Raw genomic sequence first — 17041 nt, forward strand, 5'->3', positions numbered from 1 at the left:
ACAGTGGTCCTATATTCTACAGTCTCTATTATGTGATGAACTAGTTTTCGGCTGATTAGCCGTCACAGTGATGTCTATCTAAACATGATGTCGAACTACTGCTTTCTGAGCATACTCGCTAACGATACTCGTACATGATATGACGGCCATGATCTATCTTTGGAACGCAAAAGAAGATACTTTCCGATTTTGCATCCGCACGACCCGATTACTTTAGGTATCCTGTATTTCTGTTTGCAAACAAAATGAACTATTCTGTCAACTGAATAATATCTTCTACACATATCTGTTCTAAACACATCTCAGTTCAGACGAGGTATGAGTGATGGGCATTGTACCTGTGTCATGCAATTTGGTGAAAACACGAGTCCTGAATCTGGTACTCTGCGGTTAGAAAGTAGTCTACCGTATTCTATACAAGCATTAGGAGCGTTACCACTACAAAACCCGCACGCAAGTACGATCCTGGCATACTCAGCATTTGTAAATACTTGTGGCATGCCTAAACGATACACCAGAATTGGTCAACAACTCACAATATTCATTTACTTAAAGTGAACCACAGCTTCACACCTTAAACTTCAAAACAAAAAGAACAGTCGATAAATAAACCCCGTAGGGACTGGAACAGCAAAATGCAAAACGAAAACTTATCTCTGTAACCACTTGTATCTCTGTAACAAATATAATTTGTATGGTATGTTCTGTTCGAATTAGTCGATACTGCCACCTGCAATATTTACTATTCATCCTGAAACAGCCTGTATACAGTGTGTCCCAGGAGGGAAAGTCAGTACCCATGGATATGACAGAAACGATCATTCGAAGCAAAAAATGTCTAGTAAACATGCGCTCCAAAATGCATTCTTAAAGAGCTATGGGCACCTATTCAGTAGAAGAGATGTCTTCCACGGTAGCGGAAATGAACAAGTGCTCATAGCTGTTAACGTATGCATGTCAGAGCCCGTGTTGACTAGAATTTCTTGCTTCGAATGATCGTTCCTGTCATGTCCGTGAATATTGACCATTCTTCCTGGAATACCTTATTTATGGCTACGCACAGTGTTAGTGAAAATGTGGCCTTATGAAACCTACCGATGGTTAATTATCAATCTATATATTAGATGTTTCCATTGCAGAGTATACGTATCAAAGGCTGGAACGTTTCCTTAATTTTTAATTTTTGGCTTGAGCATGTCTGCTCGTAACTTTGACTATTGCCTGATCACAATGTAACTTTACGGTTGTTAAAATTTCTCTCTGATTAGGGCTTCTTAGAGCTGTCGACACCTAGGTCAATGTATCAAAAAAAAAAAAAAAAAAAAAAAAAATTGCAATCGGTTGCCTGTGTTACTTCTCCGTTGAAAAAGATGAAGATGTCTTTTATCATGGTGTTGCTGTCACATTACTCTTGAAGTAATTATCAGTGTACTTTATTAGTAATTTATTTGTTTGCTTTTCTGCATTGTACATAAAGAAAAGTGCTTCAGTCAACTCTTAGTAATTTAAGAGATATTGCAGCCTAAGATGTTAATACTAGATTAATAATTCACATAATGTTCCAACAGCTCTTCCATAGAACATAGGTTTGAAGTAGTAGGTAATAGACCGCATCCAGAGGCAGGTGGTGAGTTTTTCGCAAAATAAGAACGGAAGGAGGAAGGAAGAGAGAGAGGAAGAAAGATCAAAGAGCTCATTACAAACGGAGCGCAAGCTCGGATTTTTTGAAGGATAGGGAGGGAGATGGTGGTGGCCTTTCAAATGATCCGATATTTTATCGTCAATTGTTGTTAACTTTCACTAACATTACCTTTCTTTTAATGGATACTGCTGCTTGAGAAACGTCCAGAGCCTCAAAATATCTTTTAGTGCAGTCTTAGCTGTACCACAATGTGTACACAGAGAGAGGACGGGTACTTGTTTTGTGGAGCGATTCGGAAAAATCACGGAAAACTTAAATCTGGATCGCCGGATGCGCGTTTGTAACGTCGTCCTGTCGAATGTTGCTCACTAACGTTTGTTTCTGCCATCGACATATATAGCATGTTCCGTTCGTATACCGGTACTCATAATGTGGTCAGAATATTATATAGAAGAAAGGTATGTCTTGATCCGGTATTACGTTCACTAACGAAATACACTCGCTATCAGGATAAGACATCCGAAGAGAATGAGTCAATAGGCAGTGTTTCAAATTCTAGCTATTAAAGACCTCAGATGCAAATATTCACTGCTATACTACCAATAGAAATAAAATTATAATGAGTTTCTCGTACTTCCTACATTGCATCACCATGAACTTGATCGATTCCATCGTGGGTGTCACGTATAATTTCCATAAAGGGAATATTTATAACGGAATCTGTTAATAATCATGTTTTTATTTGCTTGAATCAGGACTAATGTGGTGACAAGAATGAGCTTGTCTTGCCTATTCTCAGTTAGCCGGTGAGTTGTTGATAGTGGAAGAGTTTGCATTAACGCTTTGTTTTTTCTGTTTCAGGATTCTTTCGGGCAACATCCTGAACACTATAGAGCCCAGAGTCTTCTCAACTAACAAGGCCCTGAAGAGACTGTAAGTGTATTAAATAATGAATGATTAGCTTTTCTTCAGATGATTGTTTATGGTATTATGGTAACGCAGTGGATGGTATTATGGTAAACAAATGGAATTCACGTAGATATAGCTAGGGTTGTTCGTTGTTCCTTTCTTTCAGACATTAACCTTAGCAATACCAAGCTATTTTCTATAATGCCTACTACCAAGGTGAGGGCTGGTGGTGTGTTGGGAGGGGATGATGAATGGGGCCTACTTTATGGCCACCGCAAAGAAATAAAGTAAAAAATTCTTTAATTGTTGTTAACTTTCATTAACAGGACCTTTTTCTAATGGGTACTGCTATTTAAGAAACGTCCAGAACCTCAAGATATACTTTAGTACAATCTTAGCTGTACCATAACGTGTGCACGGAGGGGAGGGGTACTTAATAACCACGACAAAAAATTAAAGAAAAATACAGATTTCGTCAATTATTGTTAAGTTTTATTCAAAACATAGTTTTTAAAGAAGAAGAATGTTCAGAAGGCGGAATGTCAGTTGTTAGCAGGATATAACACATGTGTTCAGATTCGAAGAATGTGGCGGCCAGTGGAGGCCCATGCCAGTGGCCTCTGGATACGCCAGTGCCAGAATGCGGTCCCCGAAGTGCTGCTCCAGGGCATCAAACATTCTCCTGCATCGATGGGGTCGAGTTCCTTCTAGCATGAACCACATCCTGACGAGGTCAGGGTAGCTTTGGATAATGGGTATGAAATCATCTTCCGAAATCTTCACATACCGTTCGACAGTCAGAGTGCAATCGAGGAATATCTCAGCGATTATTCCGTGACTGGAAATTGCACACCACACAGTAACCTGCTGACGGTGAAATGCGGAGTCTGACTCCTCCAAATGCGCCAGTTTTGCTTATTGACCAACCTATCCAAATGAAAGTAGGCTTCGTCGCTAAACCAAACCATAAAACGCATACTAATTCCCATTATGCCCCGTGGCCAACCGTACAGTTTGAACGTCATAACGCAAACCGTTCAGAAGTTATGACGATTTTATTTCAATAATTGTCATCCTGTATATACAACAGTAATCGAGGACATTCGGTGTAGCTGCTAATCTTAGACGAAGAGGTTTGCAGAGAAAAGGAAATCGTGGTGGGATGCTCAAAATCAGTCGGGATACTATTGATTAAGAAAGTAGAACGAGCGTGTCACTAATGGTAATGAGAGGCTGATTCCTCGAGCCGTTGCCAGGAACCTTGCTGCAAACATCAAGTGACGAGAGCGCTTTCGGTGGGACGAAAGGATTTAATTCGACTCCTGCCGAGCGCACAGTCTTCAAGTGTCAAGAGACATAAATCAATGTGTTTAGTTGAGGAGTTATTTAGTAACAAAGCATGTGTAGCTATATATGTATGTCAGTGTGATATATAATTTAGTTTAGTTGGATTTTCCCATCCTCCTTCCTTTCTTCCATTGTAAACAGACCCTTTGATGGTGACATGATAATAATTCAATACTAGTAATTAACATTTCAGTCACATGAGACCAAAATATGTAATATTTAGTGACTAGATGTTACCGTGTGTCCCCAAGGCAGTATTCCCAGTCTGTACTATGTCGTTTTGTCTTTATCGCAGCTTTATGCACAATGGTCTATAACTTGGCAAAGCGAACCATAGACCGTTCAGTTCCTGGAACTACAGTGTGTGATGTGATTGAAGGGCGATTTTTTTGAAACCCCGTAGTTTCCTATTGCGACGCAGAAGTCTCTCTCAGGCTCAGTGACATTTCGAAAAGCAAGGTGTCAACATACGCGAAAAAAAAAAGAAAGTCAGAGTTTAGACGTTTATGTGAGATGTAAGGTGGGTTAATGATGTCACATTGGCACCAGATTGCACCAACGCCACTGTGGACGTGTCGCACCATGGCAAGATCGTCACACCCCTTTTAATCACACTTCACCCCTCCTTTCGACGCCTCTTCGACGGAGGTCGGAACCGCGACACAGTTTTGGTTTAAATGGCCGAGAAAAACGTATGACACACACCGCTGCTCTTAAATGTATGCGAAAAGGTCTTAGGGTGGCATGGGAAAGCGCGTCAATAAAACCACTATTTACATTGGATTCCCACACATTACAGGGTCAAAAATGACAGACTGCAGTGCGATAGCAGCAGGACGACGTTCTGGACAACCTTTGACGCTGCTGCACTCTCCGAACGATTCACCCTTTCTAAGGACATCTTGGGCCTGAAAACCCATTGAATATCATCACACTAGCAAACATTCAAAGCTATTTGACGAAATACACACATCAAAAAAAGTTTTGCATCACTCCAGTTCCCAGGACTCCTGAAGATAGACGTTGACTGTTGATATTGTATCACGGACATAGCCCCTTTGACTGTTGAGAGATGTCACTAAGCACGCCCAAAGCTGTAGACAACCATGTATGAGCAGCGCCTATTAGATGGAGAGGGTCCGACAGCCTACCGAGCGAGGTGGCGCAGTGGTTAGCACACTGGACTCGCATTCGGGAGGACGACGGTTCAATCCCGTCTCCGGCCATCCTGATTTAGGTTTTCCGTGATTTCCCTAAATCGTTTCAGGCAAATGCCGGGATGGTTCCTTTGAAAGGGCACGGCTGATTTCTTTCCCAATCCTTCCCTAACCCGAGCTTGCGCTCCGTCTCTAATGACCTCGTTGTCGACGGGACGTTAAACACTAACCACCACCACCACCACAGCCTATCAGTTCCAGTCATTCCACCAGGAACGAGGTACCCGGTTCATGTGGTCTATTGTTCAACGATGCCTAGAAGGTCAATACAGCGATTCGATCGCGTCCGCGTTGTTACTTTGTGCCAGGAAGGGCTCTCAGCAAAGGAAGTGTCCAGGAGTCTCGGAGTGAACCAAAGCGATGTTATTCAGACATGGAGGACATACAGACAGACAGGAACTGTCGGTGACAAGCCTCGCTCAGACCGCCAGTGGATCATGGCTCGGAGGAACCCTCAAGCAACGCCACCATGTTGAATAATGCATATCGTGCACCCACAGGAGGTCGTGTTACGACTCAAACTGTGCGCCATAGGCTGCATGACGAGCAACTCCACACCAGACGTCCATGGCGAGATCCATCTTTGCAACCCCGACACCACAGCGCTGTACAGATGCGCCCAACAACATGCCGAATGGACCGCTCCGGATTGGCATCAAATTCTCTTCACCGATGAGTGTCGCATATGCCTTCAACCAGATAATTGTCGGAGACGTGTTTGGAGGCAACCCGGTCAGGCTGAAAGTCTTAGACACACTGTCCAAGGAGAACAGCAAGGTGGTGGTTCCCTGCTGTTTTAGGGTGGCATTGTGTGGGGCCTACGTACACCGCTGGTGGCCACGGAAGGCGCCGTAACGACTGTACGATACGTGAATGCGATCCTTCGAGTTATAGTGCAACCCTTTTAATGACCTTAAACAAGATGCAAGAAGATAAGACTTTACCACTATTGACCGTAAAAAATTAAATTAACACAAATTTAAATAAACAGAGCTAAAGCTAAATTTTTTCAAGCAAGTTCAAAATCAAGATCTTAGGCAGACCCCAGAAGATAAATATTAATTAATTCACAAGGTGTAACAGTCCGCCTTTACGGCTTACCCAAAGCTTAAACCGAATAATTTAAAATAAAATTTAGAACAAAGCTACAAATGTATTAAACAGAACAGAAATGTTAAAGGGAAAATTCCCTGTGCAAAGCCTGTTAACCAGATAAAAGCTGTTTGACTGACAGCAAACTTCCATTTACTGTGCAAGTCGGATAACATGCTGAGCGGAGACAGTCAGGACACGCGACTGCAGACAAACAGCAAGCCGCACTAGGAAATGCTCAAGACCCGTGCACACGGCCACGAGCAAGCCAGGCCCACGTGGCGGAACGCTCTCCCGCCAACTTAGCTGCTGCTGAAACTTCCTGGCAGATTAACACTGTGTGCCGGACCGAGACTCGAACTCGAGACCTTTGCCTTTCGCGGGCAAGTGCTCTACCAACTGAGCTACCCAAGCACGACGCACGCCACGTCCTCACAGCTTTACTTCTTCCAGTACCTCGTCTCCTACCTTCCAAACTTCACAGAAGCTCTACTGCGAACCTTGCAGAATTTGCACTCCTGGAAGAAAGGATATGCGGAGACATGGCTTAGCCACAGCCTGGGGGATGTTTCCAGAATGAGATTTTTCACTCTGCAACGGAGTGTGCGCTGATATGAAACTTCCTGGCAGGTTAAACTGTGCTTTTAGCTGCTGCTGTCAACAAACACCGAACATAAATGTCTCACTGAATTACACTAAGAACGTGATTGTTTACACAAGAACGCGCTTATAGGATCTTTCCAGTGAGGCGTCGGGAGAAGCCAACCTGAGCCGTACTCTACGTCCTCTTTCTACTTTTGTAAATGACCCTTCATTCTGTGACGTGTATAAACAAAAAGTTGAGGTCTCAGGTCTAATAGCGACGGTTCTGCCACCGTGCCGATGCCAGGAGTTCAGTTCATTGGCTATTTGGAGCGACTCATCCAACCAACCCCGCTTCCCCTCACTCCTCAGCCTTCCCCTTCCCCCCTCTCCCACTCCCTCACCCTGTCTACTTCTAACTTTTAATGGACTGAAACTCATGTGGCTGAGACGCGCTGCTCGTGGTGTTGGCAGGCAGCTGGACCAGAACTCGCTGTGGCAGCTGCCTGGAGAGGCGCTGTGGGGCCTGCGCCAGCTGAAGAACCTCCGCCTGGACGACAACCGGCTCTCCAGCGTGCCCTCGGCAGCTCTGCGCCCACTCGTCCGCCTGGAGGCCCTGTGAGTACCAGCTGGTCGCTACAGCTTTTCCGTGAACTGTACTGTGTCATAGATAGTGGTTGACATTGCTGCATATAGTTACTGTGGCCCAAGTCTCGATTCCCAGCCGGGTCGGGAATTTTCTCCGCACGAGGACTAGGTGTCCGTGTTGCTCTCATCACTTCATCCCCCCCCCTCGGTCGCTACGCAAGTACAAATGGTTCAAATGGCTCTGAGCACTATGGGACTTAACTGCTGAAGTCATCAGTCCCCTATAACTTAGAACTACTTAAACCTTACCAATCTAAGGACATCACACACGTCCGTGTCCGAGGTAGGATTCGAAACTGCAAGCGTAGTGGTCGCGCGATATGCAAGTCGCCGACGTTGTGTCACACTGAAAAACTAACAGTAGACGTCTTAACTACCCCAGACGAGGTGTCCCGGCCAAAAATGCCGTTCGATCGATCATTTTATTTCATTCTACACTATTGGCCATTAAAATTACTACACCACGAAGATGACGTGCTACAGACGCGAAATTTAACCGACAGGAAGGAGATGCTGTAATATGCAAATGATTAGCTTTTCAGAGCATTCTCACAAGATTGGCGCCGGTGGCGACACCTACAACATGCTGAGATGAAGAAAGTTTCCAACCGATTTCTCATACACTAACAGCAGATGACCTGCGTTGTCTGGTGAAACGTTGTTGTGATGCCTCGTGTAAGGAGGAGAAATGCGTATCATCACGTTTCCGACTTTGATAAAGATCGGATTGTAGCCTATCGCGATTGCGGTTTATTGTATCGCGACATTGCTGCTCGCGTTGGTCGAGATCCAATGACTGTTAGCAGAATATGGAATTGGTGGGTCCAGGGAGGTAATACGGAACGCCGTGCTGGATCCCAACGGCCTCGTATCACTAGCAGTCGAGATGACAGGCATATTATCCGCATTGCTGTAACGGATCGTGCAGCCACGTCTCGATCCCTGAGTCAACAGATGGGGACGTTTGCAAGACAACAACCATCTGGACGAACAGTTGGACGACGTTTGCATGAATCCGGGTCTGTTTACAGCATCATGATGGTCACATCCGTGTTTGGAGACATCGTGGTGAACGCACATTGGACGCGTGTATTCGTCATCGCCATACTGGCGTATCACCCGGTTTGATTTTATGGGGTGCCATTGGTTACACGTCTGGGTCACCTCTTGTTCGCATTGACAGCACTTTGAACAGTGGACGTTACATTTCAGATGTGTTACGACCGGTGGCTCTACCCTTCATTCGATCCCTGCGAAACCCTACATTTCAGCAGGATAATGCACGAACGAATGTTGCAGGTCCTGTACGGGCCTTTCTGAATACAGAAAATGTTCGACTGCTGCCCTGGCCAGCACATTCTCCAGATCTTCACCAATTGAGAACGTCTGGTCAATGGTGGCCGAGCAACTGGCTCGTCAAAATACGCCAGTCACTACTCTTGATGAACTGTGGTATCGTGTTGAAGCTGCATGGGTAGCTGTACCTGTACACGCCATCCAAGCTCTGTTTGACTCAATGCCCAGGCGTATCAAGGCCCTTATTACGGCCAGAGGTGGTTGTTCTGGGTATTGATTTCTCAGGATCTATGCACCCAACGTACGTGAAAATGTAATCACATGTCAGTTCTAGTATTGTCCAATGAATACCCGTTTATGCATTTCTTCTTGGTGTAGCAATTTTATTGGCTAGTGGTGTAGCTGGAGACTGAATAGCGCTTGTGGTGGCGGAATTGGCCTTCCCCGGATGAAAGCTCTGCCTGCGGTGTAGAATGATTTAGACCAAGTTTCCCGTCTAGCAGCGTGGTGGTTTACGTTCATGGGTCTTCATTGCTAGTTATTAATTTCGGTATTGCGTATGTCGCTAATACATTTTCGGGAAAATAAATACTGTTAGTCGTGTACGAGCATTGCGTTGTCACTCTCCTAAACGCGTGCTCAGGAAGGGATGGTATATAATCGAAAACAGACTACAGCTGCTCCTTGAGACTTCGGTGGGTAGCGAGAGTGGGGGAGTCGCCTGCTCGCTCTACAGTTTACCGGAGCCTGGCGGTTCCCGGGCGCCGCGGGCAGGTCTTTCGCCATGAGAGTACGCATCTTGCCTACAGTGAAAGCTTCCGCAGGTGTCTTGATGTACCTATTTCGGCCCGTAATTGAAGCCCAATCAGTTTCTAAACTGCATAGGACATTTTTAACTTCACGCTCACAAAAGGAACATGAACATTTAGTATGGCTCTGAGCACTATGGGACTTAACATCTGCGGTCATCAGTCCACTAGCGGCCATTTCTTCAAGTGTCTATTTGTTAACATCTCGATGCTTGGAGAGAAATTACTGCTTATTAAACGGGTTACTTTACGCAGAAGAGCATCAGTGAGTTTTCATTTTGTTAATTCTGATAAGTGTAAAAACACTTCCGTTGAAGTATGTCGCTCTGAACAGATTATAGCTCAAGCAGTTACTTTGAACAATTCCAGGAAATAAATCAAGTGAAAAAGTACTGTAGAACATCTCCAAATTTTCTGTAGAATGAAAAAATGTGAAAAGACACTGAAAGGCGCTTTGGATTTCAATTAGGAAGGAATCTTTTTACCCCTATGGATTAAAGCTAAAGATTCGTTAGATTTTCGTTTGAAGATCTTAACTATTCCTCGTTCATTTCCTTCTCAGTAGTTCTGTCATATTACCACCAACATTGTCAATCGTAATGACGCAGGGTCAACAGGTCGAGTTGCCATGCACATCTCGGCTTGAAACAGGCGCTGCTATGAGAGTGGTGGCCGCAGAGGTAACTCGTGCCTGAAATAGAACGGGGCCGAACCGCGGGCAGGTATTGGGAGCTTCCGCAGGGGCCTGTACCCGTAGTATCACATCTGCCCAGCCCCATCCTACAGTGTCACGAAAGTTAAAAGTCAAAACAGTTCAGATGAGACTACACTAGTGTGCAAAACTCACGAACGAAAGAAACTTTCACATGATGTGTCATTGCTAAGTAACGTATGTCGAAGAAACTTGGACCATACCTAGAAATAATTGCTCCAGAATGGCACAGAGGGTAACTGAAAGAAATATACAATGAGAACAACGGAAATGACTTTTATATTAAAAAGAAAGAAATATGGCATTGCCGGCCGGGAGGTGAGTCTTATTACAGTCGACGCCACATTGGGCGACTCGCATGCCGGTGATGGGGATGAAATGATGGTGAGGAGAACACAACACCCAGTCCACGAACGGAGAAAAAGCTTCAACCTGGTCGGGAATCGAATGCTGGCCCACTGCATGGTAGGCAAGCATGTTACCACTCAGCTAAGCAGGCGCACTGTACTAAAACAGAGTGCTTACGACGAAGTCACCGCGATTTATAATGATCTCTGTGCCATTACAATAGGCAGGACATGGTTCTTAACAGGGTGTGTGATCAGAATGGACGGCAATGCATGCTCTGCATAACAATCCCATGCATGTGGACAGACTGCAAAAGTCTCGATACTCGATGCGATTTATGTCGCAGAAACGGTCAGGTCTGACCTTTCGCCTAACATCCTCTCGTTCCAAGTGCTCATCCATCTGTGCGGTCGATGCGGTCGCTCATTGTCATCCACAAAAGCGAAATCGAGGGCGAATGCACCCCTCAAAAGATGCATATGGGGGAAAATTACAGTGTCGCAATAACGTTGACCAGAGATTGTGCCGTGTTCGAATGTGTGGAGGTCAGTACAACCACAAAACTTAGCGCCTCCGCACACCGTAACACCTGGACCACCAAAGCGATTTTGTTCGAAAGTTTCCCTGGGTACGTTATGTTTTCCCAGCTCTCGGCAAATGAGGATGCGACCAGTATTGTCGAACACAATCGTTTTGGTGGGCCGCATGTGATGGTGTGAGGTGGTGTAATGTTGGTTGGGCTTACTGATCTGGAAATCCTTTAACACTGTATACTCACCGATCAACGTTGCTGTGATACTGTACTCCTTCTCCATGTGCATTTTTTCAGGGGTGAATTCGGCCTTGACTTCATTTCTATGGATAACAGAGAATGACCGGCGCAGATAGAGGAGATCTTGGAACGAGTGGATAGTCGGCGGAAGGAGCCGCATGCTCGCTTCTTCTACTTAAATCCCATTCAGCACGTGTGGGATGCATTAGGAACACATATTACAGCATGTCCGCAGGCACCAGCGATGATACAGCTTCTGTGAACCGCGCTGGTGGACGAATGGCACGGCCTACCACAAGAGCTCCGTACCAAGCTTGTAGCCAGCATGGAAGCACGTTGCAGAGCTTGCTTTGCCGTCCGTGGTGATCACACACTCTGTTAACAACAATGTCCCACCTCTCGTAATGTCCAGGTGACCATCATAAATCACGGGGACTTCAGTGTAATTATTACATTTGAATAAAAATGTCATTTCTGTCGGTCTCATTTCGTACTTTTATCAGTTCCCTACATTTCTTCCCTCCGTAAACTGTGAACCTTGCCGTCGGTGGGGTGGATTGCGTGCCTCAGCGATACAGATAGCCGTACAGGACGTACAACCACAACGGAGTGGTATCTGTTGAGAGGCCACAAAATACGTGTGGTTCCTGAAGAGGGGCAGCAGCCTTTTCAGAAGTTGCAGGGGCAACAATCTGGATGATTGACTGATCTGGCCTTTTAACATCGACCAAAACAACCTTGCTATGCTGATGCTGCGACGGGCTGAAAGCAAGGGGATACTACAGCCGTGAATTTTCCCGAGGACATGCACCTCTACTGTATGCTTAAATGGTGATTGCATCCTCTTGGGTGAAGTATTCTGGAGGTAAAGTAATCACCCATTTGGATCTTCTGGCTGGGACTACTCAGGAGGATGTCCTCATCAGGAGGAAAAAAACTGGCATTCTACGGATCGGAGGGTGGAATGTTAAATCCGTTAATTGGGCACGTAGATTATACAATTTAAAAGTGAAATGGATAGGTTAAAGTTAGATATAGTGGGGATTAGTGAAGCTGGGTCGCAGATCGGAAAGGACTTCTGTCAGTGAATACAAGGTTATAAATACAAAGTCAGATAGGGGTAACGAGGAGTGGGTTTAATAATGAATAAGAAAATATGAAAGCGAGTAAGGTATTGTGACTTACACAGCGAACGCATTAATGCAGCCAAGATACACACGAAGCCCGTACCTACCACAGTAGTTCAATTTTACATGGCAACTAGCTCCGTAGATGTTGAAGAGATTGAAGAAATGTATGATGAGATAAAAGGAATTATTCTGGAAGTTAAAGAAGAGGAAAATTTGACTGTGATTGGGGACTGGAATTCGATAGTAGGAAAAGGAAGAGAAGAAAATGTACTAGGTGAATATTTTCCTGGAGAAGAGAATGAAAGAGGTAGCCGCCGGGTAAAGTTTTGCACAGAACACAATTCAGTCATCAGTAACTGTTTCAGAATCATAAAAGAAGGCTGTATACGAAGAAAAGACCTGGGGACACCGAAAGGTTTCTGATTGATTATATAATAGTTAGACAGAGATTTATGAAAGAGATATTAAACTATAAGACACTTCCACGGGCAGATGTGGGCTCTGATCACAATTTATTGGCTATAAAGGTAGGAATGTAATGAGATGAGACTTGGATAAATTGAAAGAAGCAGAGGTTGTTGAAAGCTTCAGAGGGACATCCGGCAACGGTTGACTAGAACAGGGGAAAGGAATACAGCAGAAGACGAATGGGTTGCTTCAGGACACGAAATAGTGAAGGCAGCAGAGAATCAAACGGGTTAAAAGACAAGGCCTAAGAGGAATCCTCGGATAACACAAGGGATATTAAATTTAATTGATGAATGGAGAATTTCAAAATGCAGCAATTGAAGCAGGCGAAAGGGAGTACAAAGTCTAAAAAATGAAACTGACGGGAAGTGCAAAATTGCTAAGCAGGAATGGCTAAAGGACAAAGGTAAGGATTTCTAAGCATATTTCACTAGGGGAAACAGATACTGCCTACAGGAAAATTAAAGCGTTTGGGGTAAAGAGAAGCAGCTGTACGAATATGATGATCTCAGATGATAAACCAGTCCTAATCAAAGAAGGAAAAGCGGAAAGGTAGGAGTATGTAGAGGGTCTGTACAAGGGATATGTACTTAAAATCAATATTATAGAAAGTAAAGTGGACGTAGATGAAGATGAGATGGGAGATATGATATGGCGAGAAGAATTTGACAAAGCTCTGAAGGATCTAAGTCGAATTAAGGCCCCGGGAGTAGGCGACATTCCGTCGAAACTGTGGATAGCCTTGGGAGAGCTAGCCTCAACACATCTCATCCACATTGTGTGTAAGATGTATGAGACAAGCGGATATACCCTCAGACTTCAAGACGAGTGTGATAATTCCCATTACAAAGAAAGCAGTTGCTGACAGGAATGAAAATTACCGAACTATCAGTTTAATAAGTCGTGATTGCAAGATACTAACACGAATTGTTTAGAGAAGAATGGAAAAACTGGTAGAAGCATACCTCGGGGAAGATCAGTTTTGATTCTGAAGAAATACATGAGGCAGTACTGACACTACGAATTATTTTAGAGGATAGGTTACGGAAAAGCAAACCTACATCTATAGCATTTGTAGACTTTTGAAAATGCTGGTTGGGATACTCTCTTTGAAATTCTGAGGGCTAAAATTGGGGCAACGAAAGGCTATTTACAACTTGAACGGAAACTAGACGGCAGTAGTAAGAGTAGGGAGGAACGAAATGGAAGCAATGGTTGAGAAGGGAGTGAGACAGTGTTTTGGCCCATCTCCAACCTTATATTCCTCAATGTTATTCAATCTGTATATTTAACAAGCAGTAAAGGAAACCAAAGAACAATTTGGAGTACAAATTAAAATTCAGCGAGAAGAAATAAAAAAATCTGAGGTTTCCCGGTGACACTGTTATTCTGGCAGACAACAAAGGACCTGGAAGAGCAATTGAACAGAATTGGCAGTGTTTTGAAAAGAGGATATAAGATGAATATCAACAGAAGCAAAACAAGGAAATGGAGGTAGGCGAATCAAATCAGGTGTTGCTACGGGAATCAGATTAAGAAACTAGATATGTTTTACTATTCGGGCAGCAAAAGAATTGATTATTGCCGTATTAGGGAGGATATAAAATGTAGACTGGAATGGCAAGAAAAAGGATTTCTGAAGAAGAGAAGTCTGTAACATCGTATATAGATTTCAGTCCTAGGAAGATTTTTAGGAACGTATTTGTCTGGATTGTAGCCACATGTGGAAGTGAAACATGGACGTTGAACAGTTTAGACAAACAGTGAATAGATAGTTCAAGTGGCTCTAAGCACTATGGGACTTAACATCCGAGGTCATCAGTCCCCTAGACTTAGAACTACTTAGACCTAACTAACCTTAGGACATCACACACAGCCATGCCCGAGGCAGGATTCGAACCTGCCACCGTAGCAGCAGCGCGGTTCGGGACTGAAGCGCCTAGAACCGCTCGGCCACAGAGGCCGGCCAGTGAATAGGTGCTTCCGAAATGTGGTGCTACAGAAGAATGCTAAAGATTAGGTGGGTCGACCACGTAACTAGTGAGGAAGTACTGAACAGAACTGGGGAAACTAGAGGTTTGTGGCACAACTTCACCAAAAGAAGGGTCGGTTGATAGGATACATTCTGAAACATCGAGGGATCACAAATTTAGTATTTAAGGGAAGTGTGTGTGTGTGTGTGGGGGGGGGGGGGGGAGTAAAAATCGTAGAGGGAGACCAAGAGATAAATACAGTAAACAGATTCAGAAAGATGTAAGTTGTAGTAGTTATTTGGAGATGAAAAGGCTCTCACACGATAGAGTAGTATGGAGAGCTGTATCAAAATAATCTTCGGACTGAAGACAACAACCACATCAACAACAACCACAACAACAACAACAACAACAACAACCACCTTCATTCTTATAGTGTAGCAGTTCTTTGTATGTACGCTCCAAGTTTCATCGAGCTATGTTACTTGTCAATGACACATCATGGGAAAACTACTTCAGCCTTAGTTTTGCATACCTGCGTATTTTGAAACAATAGCTGCAAAGGAATATTTCACTCTTTTACGAGGTCTTCAATGGACAACACATGTGAAGCATACTTCTGCTAACTGGTTGTCTTTTACATGAATTACTTACGTGCTACATGGATGTCGGTGGAATAACCTTAAAAACAATACACAGTCGTCCGCGATTTTTCCAGACTGTGGTTTATTACTGTTTAAATTTCATCACTGGTTGTCGAAGATGGAGCAATATTCTGTATAAGAAAGACATGCATTTCATACAAGCTGCAGCTGCGTGTAATGCTCCGAATACCGATCTGCGTGGTGCTCCATTGGTCTGGAATGAAGCCTCTAAAACAAAAAGACATGGATAAACGAATATTTAAGGTAGTATGAGATGGGCGAGGAAGAATACATGTGGAGCTTTGTTCCCAACATGGCGGCCATTTAGGAGGAAGCTTGGATAAAGCTTGTAGCTTTAAAAGCAAAGGAGTTCATTTGGCATAACGAACAGAAAATTACCCGAGAACTCTGTCTTTCATTTGAGGATAGATTTATTCATTCTCGCGTTATGTCGCATGTTATTCAGAACACAGCAAATGCTTGTGATAACACATGAAAAGGGATGTCCTCTACATGTCCAGCACGTTGCAGGGTGGTTGTAATCAGGTTCCCCCATTGCTTGGATGTTAACCAACACACGTATCGAGATTCTCATTGTTGATGTACAAGCACTGCGCTCTGTACTTTCACTGAACTATGCTAGAATAGCGGTAGATATTCTTTCTTCTGTAACTATTTCCGATCGTTCAGCTTTCGGTTAGTCTGTGACAGAATCAGTCTCACGGAATTTTACGAGAGATTTTACCACAGCTCTGTAGATAATGGGATGTCTATCTGGGTGACATTGTTGAAATATTCTGCAGTAACATGAGTGCACCACTTTCTTGATATATGGACGGTCTTAATGCATTCGATTTGTGTTCGTCATCATCTTTCACGTTAGCTCTAATGAGGAAAGTTATAACTCGGGAATCACTAAATGTGTGCTCAAATGAAAGCCAGAATTAGTTTTCTCGTGTAAGTCTCTAGATGTTCGCAACGTCGCACGATTCCCTTTGAATTTGAAAATTACGAACTGAATACAAAATGGCTTCCAAAATGGCCGCCATTTTGATAATACTTCACGCTTTCCCCCCCTGCACCTATCTCGTTCTAGATGACTTTCAGTTTTTGTTTATCCAACTGTTTTCGCTTTAAAAGGGTTGTTCACACTTATGGATAACCCTGTAATGTACAGCTACTTTCGCAACAGGAGTTATCCTATATGGAAGAACCTTATTGTCTTGGATAGAAACCCAGCATTCAAGTACAGAGAGATGATGAAGGTTCTTGACAATGAACTGTATGCTCAGTAGAATTTGAGGATATGATGATGTATCGTGTGAGGAAAGACTCATATGCACTCGTCAACTTAGACATGAAACGATCGCTTCGAATGGAGGAACGATGAGGTCATTAGAACGATGAGGTCATTAGAATGATGAGGTCATTAGAACGATGAGGTCATTAGAA

At 43.9% G+C, this 17041-nt stretch overlaps 1 protein-coding gene across 1 annotated transcript in view; it reads left to right on the plus strand.

Moving 5' to 3' along the window:
• Positions 1-17041, plus strand: part of LOC124805536 (lutropin-choriogonadotropic hormone receptor-like) — a 650587-nt gene that overhangs the window by 403571 nt on the left and 229975 nt on the right. The window contains exons 3-4 of the mRNA XM_047266105.1: positions 2504-2575; positions 7264-7407. Coding sequence (XP_047122061.1) covers positions 2504-2575; positions 7264-7407 — 216 coding nt within the window. The remainder of the gene's footprint in view (positions 1-2503; positions 2576-7263; positions 7408-17041) is intronic.

The sequence above is a fragment of the Schistocerca piceifrons genome, chromosome 7, assembly GCF_021461385.2.
Source record: "Schistocerca piceifrons isolate TAMUIC-IGC-003096 chromosome 7, iqSchPice1.1, whole genome shotgun sequence".
In the NCBI taxonomy this organism is placed as follows: Eukaryota; Metazoa; Arthropoda; class Insecta; order Orthoptera; family Acrididae; genus Schistocerca; species Schistocerca piceifrons.